Raw genomic sequence first — 12,500 nt, forward strand, 5'->3', positions numbered from 1 at the left:
TATAAATGAACACCTTCACGTTTCCTTTTTCTTTCAGTGTGAAGAAATACATCCTGAAAATGTTCATCCATTTACAAACAGATGATGAACAAAAAAAACCCACAATTTCAACAATAATATCTCAGGTTTTGTACATTCAGTCAGTTTACTCATTGTGTTTTAACCATATTTCGGAAATATCCCTTAAATTTTGCGCAAATCTGTAATGGAAACCCTCTTAGTGTGAACAAATAAGAAATGCAAATATTGCAGCAAGTTTTTTTTGTTTTTTTTAAATTGATTAGCCAGCTGATTATTTTCTTGATTAACAGATTGAACGTGTCTTATTTTATTCAGCCAACAAGTTTAAAAACACCTCATTTACTCTTCAAAGTATGAACGACTTTGACTCGAGTATTTCCTCTCTGCAGTATTGCTACTTTTACTTGAGTCGATGACCTGAGTTCTTCCTCTCTGTCCGCCTGCAGTTTGAGGGCAGCAGTCTGCGGCAGCTGGTCAGTAAAATCTGCAGGGGGCGCTACAACCCGATACCCAGCCGCTACTCCCACGACCTCCGCCTGCTGCTCACCCAGCTCTTCAAGGTCAGAAATCCGCCCTTTATTTCGTTTTATTCACAGCGTGCGGATACGAGTGAAATGTCTGTCGAGTTTCTGTCGAGTCTCAGCCTCAATGCCAAAATCATGTAAGTTAATTCAGCCAATAAATCCATTTCTTGAACAACATATATGATGTCAGGTGTGCCAACCAATCCATGCCTGAAATAAAATCACTTGATTTCAATCAAATAGTTCAATGGGAACGTTGTTTTATCATGTTGAATTCCATATTTAATCGAATCATCATACCGCACCACATATTTATTAAACGTATTTATTGCAATTTTTAGATATTTATGCTCGTTTTACATAATATTCAAACTCTTTTTAAATAATATTTATGCCCTTTGTGTAAGTAATATTTATGTTCTTTTTAAATAATATGTATGCCCTTTGTGTAAGTAATATTTATATTCTTTTTTAATAATATTAATTTTCTCATTAGGTTATATTCATGGTCTTTTTAAATAATATTAATGCCCTTTGATAATAATAATGTTCTTTTGAAGTAATTTTTATGCTCTTTAAATTATATTTATGCTCTTTTTAAATCATATTTATGCTCTTTTTAAATCATATTCAGTGCTCTTTTTAAATCATATTTATGCTCTGTTTAAAACATATTTGCAAAAACTGTTAAATTATTTTTAATCCCAAGCTAAATCAATCAGTGTAAATATTTATTGATCATAAAACACATCAATGAGTCAAATATTTGTATAAATAAACTTAAATCATGGCCTATCCCTTGAATCATTTCATTTACACATGAACTCTGAAATAAAATTAAATAAAGAAAATCTTATGAATAAACAACTCAGATCAACCACAGATTTCAGCATTAAACACAGAAGTGAACAATCACAATCTCGTCTCTGAAACGCAGCACCGCCAGGTCGCTGGTTCACCTAAAACGCCGTCTAAAATGTTTAAGACAGATTTTATTTTTATTTTTTTATTTGATAGGAGTCTGAAAGGCGTTCCTTTAGAGTTCTCTGAGTTCAAACTGTAAAACAGGTCTTTCTAAAGAGAAAGTGAGAAGGACATAATGTCAGGAAACTGTTGGAGCAGCTGTTCAGGATATCAGAGGAAGCTTCTATTGTCTGCTGGAGATCAAACCGACGGACGGAGGGAAGACAGCAGTCACATGTTTACAGGATCTAGTGAACACATCTCACAGATCTCTCACTCCTACCAAATAAGCTCACTGCATGCACAGAAAATAAATGTCTCACACCGACACACTTTATTATTATTTCCATTATTTATGATTGTGCTATTTGTAGAGTTTTGCAGAGTAAGTGACTCTCAGAGATTTTGTTTTTGGAGAAAAAAGCATCAACTGAATAATTATAAAATCATCATCTGCAAATGATGCTGCTCTCCAGTGTTCATTCTCACTTTTGTTCTCCACTCACACACACACACACGCACACACACACACACACACACACACACACACACACACACACACACTCTGTTTCTCAGGTGAACCCTCGGGACCGTCCCTCCGTCACCTCTGTCCTCAGGCGTCCCTTCCTGGAGAAGCACATCAGCAAACACCTGGAGCCTCAGGTGACGATTCTGACTCACATCAGACCATTTAACAGTCAACTGACTGAGAGGTTTAACCCTTTGGAAGCTGGGTGTATCAGCTTGATTTCTTTCAAAAACACGGGGAGAAGGCAAGAAAATACGCAGAACTCTGCAAGAAATTAGTTTAAACTACCAAAAAATTACCTAAAAAAATGAGAAGCAAAATAAAACCAAACTAACACAAAAGTTAAAGTTAAATAAAGGAAATTATCTGGAAAAAAAGCTTCATAATAATTCTATAGATTTAATTTTGAATATTTATTTTTTTGTTTTTCCCCAGCTTTACCAAAATAATGATCTAAATCTACGAATTTCTTGCAATTTGCTGGACTTTGTGTGCATGTGTGTTTGCGTGCGTGTGCGCGCGCGCGTGTGTGCAGGTGATGCAGGAGGAGTTCAGTTACACGGTGCTGCATCGACACCGAGCCGCAGCGTCTCAGGCTCCTAAAACCAGAGCGGCAGCTGCAGCAGGTAACACACAAACATTAAAACAACATGTATGTAACACTCATGTAACACAGCAGCAGCAGAGACAGCAGCTGAGCGCGTGAAGGTCTCAGGTCTCCTCAGGTGTGTTGACTGTGGGTGGTAGCGCCCCCCGGTGGCTCCGCTGCAGCGTCCTTCAGCACTCAAGATAAAAACTACAGGGAAACACGTCTCCGTCCTCGGCCGAGTCGGTGCCGAGTGCCGACCGGACCGAGTGTGATGGCGTCGCGCGTCGCTTTGTGTTTTATAGCATCGGACCTTCAGGTGCTGCATCACTGAGGGGGCGTCTGCTGCTCCACAAAGACCACAAAGACCACAAAAGCCATTTATCTTCATGAGTCGTCCCCGCTCACTCAGAGCTCACCGTCGGCATGTCTCTGTAAACGATAAACTCAGACAAGTTATCCAAACTTTTTTAAGGAACAAGGTGGATTTATTAGTCTTTTTAAACTTAGTTTAGGAAAAAATGAAAACTGAAATTAAACAGACAAAAGAGCAAAAACAGGAAGAGCACAAATAAACAGGGAGCTCACGCCACCTATGGGTGCATCTGTTAAATATTTATACTGCAGCATTTACTAAAGTGAAAGTACTAATACACAATGTGAAAATACTCCACTACAAGTAAAAGTCCTGCCTTCAAATCTTGAGTGAATTAAAATCATCAAAACAGAGTAACAGCAAAAGCATGTCTGTTGAAATGAAATAATAATAATGCTCATAATAACAATAATAATAATAATAAAATAATTTTCACCTTTCTGTAACTGCAGTGTTAAACAAAAAAATGTCCTGAATTCAATTCAATACATTTTGGGCCTTAAAGGTCATTAAATAACCCTACATTTATGTGTTGTGAGTTCACATTTCTGATGTTTCAGATCTTTATATCCGGTGTTCACACATTATACCTGCACTTGCTGTCAGAATGTAAATTAACACAACTCACTCAATAACCATATTTCTACTTACAGGAAAACATACAATATATATACTGCCGACATTTATACTGACCTGCAACGCTTCAACTGAAAGGAGCAGAAAAAGACAGGAGACAGTGATATCTGTCTTTTTGTCGTTCTGATTTGACTCTCCAGAGAAGAAACTGAAGCTGAGTCCTGCAGAGAGACCTGGAGCGGCTGTGAAGAGACTACCTGTTAAACCAGACTGGAGGGTCCCGCTCAGAGTCTACAGCCCTGCAAACCACAAGGTAATGATCATACTAATACTACTACTACTAATAATTATCGGCCGATAATGGGACTTATGACCTCACACAGATAATTCCGATAATAAAATTTTTGGCCGATAAATAAATAAATAGAACCGATAATAATAAGCATAAATTGCTTTGATTTGGCCCGTGTTGCCATGGTTTCGCTCCTCCAGTACTACACACACTGTATTATGCTGCTGCTGGATCAGTCCACAACATGTCATCAGCCAGCAGCAGGTTTAACCCATTGTTTCTTTTTCTTTTTTAACTCTTTCTCCGCCATTGACCAGATTTTCCGTCAGTCTGTGTTTTCACTGTAGTGTAGGGGACACTGTTACGGAAGTTACGCAATAAAACAACATTTCCACGTCCAGAAACAAACGAACAAGACGATGTAAGGTGACGGAGGAGAGGACTACCAACGTGCCGACTTTAGCGCTATTTAGCAGCTTTTCGGAGCCTCTCGGCGGCAATATTTTAAAAAAACGCAACAGGAGAAACATTTAGTGACTTATTTAGATCATCAGTGAACAAGCAGAAAACATACTGCCCAGGCGGCTCTTATAGGAGATATAGGATATTTGCTCTTAAAAAATGACTTCACTTTACAAAAGTGTGACTTTCCAGCTTTTGTCTGGAATAATGTAATGTTTTTTTTTTAAATGCACAAACTAAATTCATCTGTACTCACCACATCTCAGCTTTTTCAAGTCTTGTTATTTTTCTTTTTTTAATAACTTTTTTAAAACTAATTTTCTTGCATTTTTACTAATTTCTTGCAAATTTTTGGTTCTTTTTTTTCTTTTGTTGCTCTCTACCTTCCTGTCGTGTTTTGAAAGAAAATCAAGCCAATTTGCTCAGGCTTTTAAGGGTTAAATTAGAATTTGCTTCCAAAGGTTTTTCCAGTTTTAATAATAAATCTGGACTTGATTGAGAGATGAGGAATTTTTTGTGCTTCAGGAGAATCTAAAATGAAAAATAAATGTCCACGTATGAAATGATGCTGTCAAATCTTGCAATTTCTATCAATGTTCAGTGCAACTGTTTCTTATTTTGTGGGCCTTGTACAGTTTTTATTTGTACTAATACTGCATTTCTCTGCGATCTCAGCCTGTCCATCACAGAGCCGCAGACAGAGACGCTGCAGCGCCGCAGAACCACAGGCGAGTACACACACACATTCACACACATTATTCACACTTCTGCCATAAACTCAGGACGATGCATTATCACATAATATTATTATCCTGCTGGGATTGTGCCACAAACTGACTGTGTAATAACTATTTATTTACTGCTGTTACAAGGTTACTTTTAGTTTATGAGTTTCTGGGTTCGTTGTGGATTTAAACTGCTCCTGATGCAGGTTTAACGGGCAGCAGCCTGTCGGCCTTTACCAGCACCACTACGCCCAGCTGGACGCCCTGCAGAGGAGGAACAAGGAGGACGCCCTTCCTCCTCCTCCTCCTCCTCCTCAGGAGAGAGAGGTGGAGCGGTGTGAAGACCTCACTGTTGAACCCTACCAGCTGTGAGTGACCTGCTGCTAATAGTAATTGTTATTACTGATTAACCCTATAAAAACCTGCATCATTATCACTTTTCTTGTGCTGCATTAAGACGCATCTCATTAGTATTTAACCCTGTTAAACTCGTGTGGTGTATTGCTGTGATTTCTGTCTAAAAAAAAAGTAACTAGATTATTAACCCTTCACCTTCCTCTCTGTGCGTGTCAGTGTGGCTGCAGCTCGTAATGAATACCTGCAGAGGAGACACGAGGCCAACCAGTACAAACTGAGAGCAGAGAAACAGCTGGTAGGATCAAACTTCAGAGATCTTCTCTCTCTCTCACACACACACACACACACACACACACACACACACACACACACACACACACACACACACACACACACACACACACACAGCCTCAGTTAGGTTTCTTCCAGTTCAGATGAACCTACACTGAGGAATCACAGTCACTCAAAATATTTAAGAAAACATTTTACAAACGTGTTTTAATAATGAACGGAGCAGCCAGAATTTAGAAACAGAACGTTACATATAAAAACGTCGCTCTTGTTAAATCCGCAGGTTGTTAAGGTTCGTTCACAGAAACATGACTCAAAGCTGGGTGGTGCCTTTCAAATCAACAACAGGAAAATAACTCAATGTTTATATTCAGAGTAACATTTATTTGGAAAGTGAGGAAAAAACTTGCACAAGTTGAGTGGAACAATAACACGCCACAAAAGTGATTATAAAACAGTAGCATTGAAAAAAGAAATTAAAATCACTTAGTGGAGAATTTAAATCTGTAAAACAAAAGATTAAAAAATGAAACAAAGAATTACAACAGTTATACTCAACTTATGGCCCAAGGGCCAAATCTGGACCCTGACAGGGTCCCTGGTGGCCCCCAAACATTTTCTAACTGACAATAAAAATAAAGTAATTGGCTCTGTGAATAGTTTTTGTACTTTTAGTCTTCATTAAGACATAAAACAGAATGAAAATAGAGCCCCCACACCCCCGACAGAGGTCCTAGATAAGACACCAATGTCCTAAAAGCTGATAAATGTCCTAAAACAACTAGAAATGTCCAAAAATCTTTGAAACGCACTTGATTACTTTTTCTTATCGGTACTGAGTGTTTATGGTAATTTCCCATCATGCCGAGCTCCACTGCAGCCCTAACCTTTGACCTCTACTCTCTGGCCGTCAGGGTCTGCGTCCGTGCACAGCTGAGCGCCACAGGAAGCCCGGCGGGCAGGAGCAGGACGTGGGACAGCCTGGACACACACCTCAGGACAGGAGACAGGAGGGACAGCAGGTAGGACACACACCTGTTTGCTTTACAATAGTGGAAAGTAGCTCCATACATCTACTAAAGTCTGTAATTTCAGCTTTGAAGTATTTGAGTATTTATGTTACCTGTAACTGTATGTACTGTGTGTGTGTGTGTGTGTGTGTGTGTGTGTGTGTGTGTGTGTGTGTGTGTGTGTGTGTGCGCGCGCGTGCGTGCGTGCAGGAGTACCTGCGTCAGCTGGAGCTCATCAGACTGCAGTATCAGCAGGAGATGAGACAGATGAGACAGAGAGCTGAAGTTCAGGTACAAACAAACATATTTAACATATTTATGAACGAGACAGAGTGAAACGCTCATACGTGTTCATTCTGTCACGTTTCAGCCTCAGCAACAACACAAACACGAGACCTTTGTGGTGGAGAAACCCAGAGAGCCGAGAGCCTCACCTGCACAGGTAAACACCTGAGTCTCACTCATTCTGACCTTTTAACTTAATACACATGATGTCTAGATATGATATCATACGTCTCAGTGCCGTAAATTTGCACCGCTGTCAATAAAGTTTATATATTATATATATATATATATATAAAATTTACAAGAAAATTATGTGAAAATTAGGAAAATTAGAAAAAAGAAAAGAAAAGTAAAAACAAATGAACAACAAAACAGACAATAACCTCAAGAAAAAATGCAATATATTTATACTTTATTTTGTAACATAGTTTTAAATGTATAATTGAGAGAATTCTTTCTTTAAAGACGTTTCATGTTACAAAATCAGAAAATGGCTCATTCTCAGGTAACGAAAACACAATGGGCCTCATGCAAGAAACCATATACAAGCAAATTTTCTCTTATTTTTGCTCGTATCCAAGATTTGTTCTTATTTTGTTAGTACCCACTGATTTTTGGGATTCGCCAATGTTTTCTTATTTTTGCTTTTCTCTTATGTAAGAGAACATTTTACGAGTGGTCCAGATTACTCGGACCAAGATAAGAGAAAAGCATCTTGTTTTCACAGTCGACTGATTGTGATTAAACACAACAATTTACTTTGTAAATGCGACTTCCTGAAATCGCTTTTGTTTAAGCTTATTTAACAATGTCAGTTTCACTGCAGCAGAAGTTCCTCTTCTTCTTCTTTCAGCCTTTGTTTGGTGTCATGTCTGCAGTCTTTTTCATGTGCCAGAAAAAGCACTAAACCTGCCCTTATATGGTGTTCAGGGGGCGTTACCTGTGCTGACAGGTGACTGATGATCAGTGGGATTCAGCATTGAGCTCAGCTGGTCAGAGCAGTTTTGGTGCTTCTGGAGTTGACTTCTCATTTATTTTCTCTTCACAGAAAATTAAGAGAAATTTGAGAGAATGTTGCTGCGTGAGGCTCATTGATTCTTATTTTCATCTGGTTTAAAGAAAACACACTGATTATGTTATATTCACGTTCTTACAGTATGTCTCCCTAAATCCTTCACACTGGAGATTTAAACTGAAACACAAAGTGCATTGGTGACATGTTGCTTTATTTGTTATTAAAACACTGTAGTTTTATTTCTCTGTCCTGAACTCTGCTGTGTTGGTGTCTGATGTTTTGTGTTTCCCGCTGCAGGACGTTGAAGCCGCTCTGAGGCACATCAGAGAGGAGAGCAGAGACCAGACGAGAGCGCCGGAGAGGAAACACAATGACAAGGTGAGATCACATATTCAGACACTCAGCTGACGCCTCAACAGTCACACCCGCCTTTAAGTCTGGTCTGTTCAAACTCAAAACATTTGAACTTTTTTTTTTTTTAATTTAAAATCATTTAGTAATTCTCTTTTTATTGGTTTATGTAAACGTACAAAAACAATACACAACCAGATGAACAAGAAGTCCTTTCAGTCACGTAAAAAGGAAAAAAAGAATAGAAAATAAAATAAAAAAGATACAGAAATGAAAATAAAAAAAACAATTAGAGTGAGAAAATCAATAGGTGGAGAAAAAAAGAAAAATATTTAAATAAATAAAAACAATAAAATAAAATAATGGTTAAAAAAAAGCAGAATGGCAAAAAAAAGCACATTCGGTATATGTATGTTTTTTTCTCTACAGAATGTCATCTGTTTATTTTGTTTTGTCATCTGTTTGTTTTGTTTTTCATCTGTTTGTTTTGTTTTGTCATCTGTTTGTTTTGTCATCTGTTTGTTTTGTCATCTGTTTTGTTTTTCATCTGTTTGTTTTGTCATCTGTTTGTTTTGTTTGTCATCTGTTCGCTTTGTCATCTGTTTGTTTTGTTTGTCATCTGTTTGTTTTGTCATCTTTTTGTTTTGTTTGTCATCTGTTTGTTTTGTCATCTGTTTGTTTTGTCATCTGTTTGTTTTGTTTGTCATCTGTTTGTTTTGTCATCATGTTTTGTTTGTGGTTTCTGCAGAAGGGAATCATGTTTGAGATCCGTTTGGATGATGGAGGGATGAAAGAAGAAGCAGAGAAAGAGGCGAGAGGAGAGGAAGAGGAGGAGGAGGAGGGTGATGGAGGACAAAAAGAGGAAGAGGTAAGATAACTCAGTTTCTCATTTACACCTCTTCCTCCTCCTCTTCTTCTTTTTCTCTTCCTTTTTCTTTTGTTTTCTCTTTTTCTTTTATTTACTGTCTCCTTTTTCTCTTTCTTTTTCTTTCTGTTTCTCTTTCTGTTTCTCTTTCTGTTTCTCTTTCCTCTTCTGTCTTTCTTCTTTCATTCCTCGTTTTTCTTCTTTTTTCCTCTTTCTCTCATTCTGCCCTGACCTCCTGAACAGGAAGTGGACCCTCTGAACCGGACGCTGAGCTTCCTGGAGGGGGAGGAGTTGAAGCTCAGGGATTGGTCAGAGGTGAGGGGGGGGTGGAGCCAGAGGACTCCTCGAACTCTGCTAGACGCCCTCGCCAACATGGACGTGAACTCCGTCTACAACACGGCGGTCGAGGCTGAACCAGGTGCAGTAAAATGTATTTATATGAATGTTTTTTAAAAACTGTGTGTATTCACAAGTCACTTGCGGTCCATTCAGAATGGACCCGAGACCCACTTTTGGACAGCGACCCACCAATTGGGAACCACTGCTGTATATGACCCCTGTGTGTGTCTTGACCCCGCCCCCTTCAGGTGAGGAGGCGGCACGTCGCCGGCAGTGGGAGGACAATCCTCCCAACACCCTGCTGAACGCTCTCGCTCAGGCTGAACTCACGTCATCGACGCTGGACTCAGTGACTGCAGGTCAGAGGTCATCGGACATCAGCATGACAATGACAATGACTACATTAAAATTCTGAAAATTCAATAATATTTGATATTTCATGATTAGGACTGATGTTGGTTCAAATACTAAACTTAATGAAAGTGGAAAATCATATTAATGTATAATATTTTTTAAAGCCTATGGAGTGATTTGAGTGTGAGTATTTGAAACTGCACAAAAAGTAATAATGTATAAAAATCAATGTTGCTGCTAATCATTGACATATTTCAGACTGTAATAATAAAAAATTATCTGCCTGTGTTTGATATTTAAGTAGAGAATCATATTAAAGTATAATATTTTTTAAAGCTTGATTATGAAAAGCTCATTTTGTGCACAGAATGATACAAGTCTGTGTAATGTTAAAGCGGGCCCGAAGGGTTAAATAATCTGACACACTGAACTGTGTTTACTGTCAGATGCAGAAGAGGAGGAGGAAAAAGAGGAGAGGAAGGAGGACGAGGACTCTGATGTGGAGATGGATGAGGAGCGTCTGGAGCCGAGGTCAGACGATGACGACACGTAAGTCAACGCTCCCTCCTGTTCACTGTCTCTTCATTTTGTTAACGAATTTAATTCTTAAAATTTACTTCATAAAAGTCAGCAAACTTGTTTCAGTTCACAATGCACGAAAAAGCATTTTTATAAATGGATTTTTTTTTGATGTTGGACTTTCTCTAAACATCGATCAGTTCCCACAGAAGTCCTCAGTTGAGTTGCACATACAAAGGATTTAACCCTTTGAAACCTGAGCAAACTGGCTTAATTTCTTTCAAAAACACGAGGAAAAGGCAGTGAGCAACTTGATTGGAAATGACCCAAAAATTAGCAATACAAATTGTAAAAAATGACCTGAAAAAAGTTTAAAAATATTATTAATTGTGTAAAATAATTTTAGATGGATAATCATGATAATCATATATATATTTTTTGGACATTCTTTCAGAGCTTTTTTTTTAGAAAAAAAAAAATTCCAAATCAACTCATTCCTAACAATTTTCGGAACATTTCTTGCCAAGTTGCTCACTGCTTTTCCCCCGTGTTTTTTGAAAGAAATCAAACCAACGCTCAGTGTTCAAAGGGTTAAACAGCTTGTGAAAGGTGTCCTTAAACGACTTTAAACAAACCTTTCAGATTCCGTTTTCCTTTGAGAGATGAGATACACTCCACATGAGATGATTGTAATTTCCTGTTTGTCATCAGGAACTTTGAGGAGTCGGAGGACGAGCTGAGGGAGGCGGTGGCAGACTCCATGAAGAACCTGTTTGTGATGGAGGACGACAGCTCGGACGAGGCGGAGCGCACAGAGGAGACGGCGGCGGCCGGCGGTGACGGGACAGAGGAGCAGGAGGAGGACGAAGGAGCCGTGGCGAGTGCCGCAGGCTCTCAACACACCCGGCCGGAGGTCAGCGGCGTTTCCTGTGAGGCTGAAGAGCGAGACGGTCAGTCCGATACTTCAGACGATAACAACACTTCCAATAAGCAGCAGCAGACGACATGAGCGCTCACATTCAACCTTTTATTCTGAGACATTCAGACGGCAGCAACTGTCTTTGTAAAGGAATATTTCACCCCAAAACATTTTGAATGTACATTTAAAATAGCATTTTAAATAGCACTCATCTATTGCTTAAGAAAAAGCATTTTCAGATCAGTGTCCCCCAGAGGAATTTTGTGTCATGGGGGAAATGCTTTGTTTGGAAAAAGTTCAGTACAAAAAAGTTTCTAATCTGAACAGATACAAGACACTTGATAATGCTGCACAGGGACTTTTCAAGCGTTTTTGGACGTTGTATGGCTGTCTTTAGGCCTCCGTTGAAGACTGTGTGCACTCACATGCTCTCATTCTTGAGCCGCTCCTGTAAAATCCTGTAAAAAAGTGAAGGATTTTGACTGTCGAACAGCTGAGTGTTTGACAGGCACAGCATTTCATCATGGTGGATCAGTCAGCTGATGGTCCGACAGCAGCGCAGTGAGACAGACAAACAGAGCGCAGCTTCTCCTCACAGCACCAAAGTGTCTGAAACAGACACATCTGCAGAGGTGAAAGTGACTTCTTTAGACTCTACAGACGACTTTGTGTTGGTTTCAGCTTTAATCAGACTTTGGATGAATTATTTAGAAACACCAGGACGCATCGCTCCGTGTCTCATCCAGCCGCTAACGCTGAGCTCTCATTATTATTACCAGAGTTTATAAGACTTTATTCCATGTCCCCCAGCCCTATTGCCATGTGAACAGCTCCTTAGACAACACAGGATGCTGCAACGGCAACAATTCCCCTAATTTCAGGCAATCCCCACAAATTCTGCGCGGTGTTGCAATTTTATCCAATCACACAACTTTGACTCATTTCACTGACCAGCTGCACACAGTGTATTGATCTGGTTATCCTCTCTTCTCTGTTTATCATGAGACTGTTTGTGCATCTGTCACACTCACAGTGAGAACTGTTAGCAGCAAAAAGCTAATTTTACTGTGTTTCTTAGATGGTTTTAACCCTTTGAAACCTCAGGTAATTTTCTCATAACCTTTTACAGATTTCTTGCCAA

The 12,500-nt window shown here is 39.1% G+C and overlaps 1 protein-coding gene across 2 annotated transcripts in view; it reads left to right on the top strand.

Moving 5' to 3' along the window:
* nek5 (NIMA related kinase 5) overlaps positions 1-12,500 on the top strand; it is a 24,602-nt gene that overhangs the window by 10,719 nt on the left and 1,383 nt on the right. The window contains exons 9-24 of one of the 2 annotated variants that reach the window (XM_088083800.1): positions 468-581; positions 2,085-2,171; positions 2,573-2,663; positions 3,776-3,888; positions 5,005-5,057; positions 5,261-5,422; positions 5,628-5,706; positions 6,617-6,724; positions 6,923-7,003; positions 7,083-7,154; positions 8,310-8,390; positions 9,112-9,231; positions 9,472-9,646; positions 9,816-9,926; positions 10,374-10,470; positions 11,152-12,500. The exon at positions 11,152-12,500 is cut by the window's right edge and continues 1,383 nt beyond it. In XM_088083800.1, coding sequence (XP_087939926.1) covers positions 468-581; positions 2,085-2,171; positions 2,573-2,663; positions 3,776-3,888; positions 5,005-5,057; positions 5,261-5,422; positions 5,628-5,706; positions 6,617-6,724; positions 6,923-7,003; positions 7,083-7,154; positions 8,310-8,390; positions 9,112-9,231; positions 9,472-9,646; positions 9,816-9,926; positions 10,374-10,470; positions 11,152-11,449 — 1,842 coding nt within the window. In that variant the 3' untranslated portion in view covers positions 11,450-12,500. Of the gene's footprint in view, positions 1-467; positions 582-2,084; positions 2,172-2,572; positions 2,664-3,775; positions 3,889-5,004; positions 5,058-5,260; positions 5,423-5,627; positions 5,707-6,616; positions 6,725-6,922; positions 7,004-7,082; positions 7,155-8,309; positions 8,391-9,111; positions 9,232-9,471; positions 9,647-9,815; positions 9,927-10,367; positions 10,471-11,151 lie in introns of both variants that reach the window. The other variant, XM_088083799.1, reaches the window with a different exon arrangement.

The sequence above is a fragment of the Plectropomus leopardus genome, chromosome 10 (assembly GCF_026936395.1).
Source record: "Plectropomus leopardus strain MGB_pleo_1.0 chromosome 10, ASM2693639v1, whole genome shotgun sequence".
Lineage (NCBI taxonomy): Eukaryota > Metazoa > Chordata > Actinopteri > Perciformes > Serranidae > Plectropomus > Plectropomus leopardus.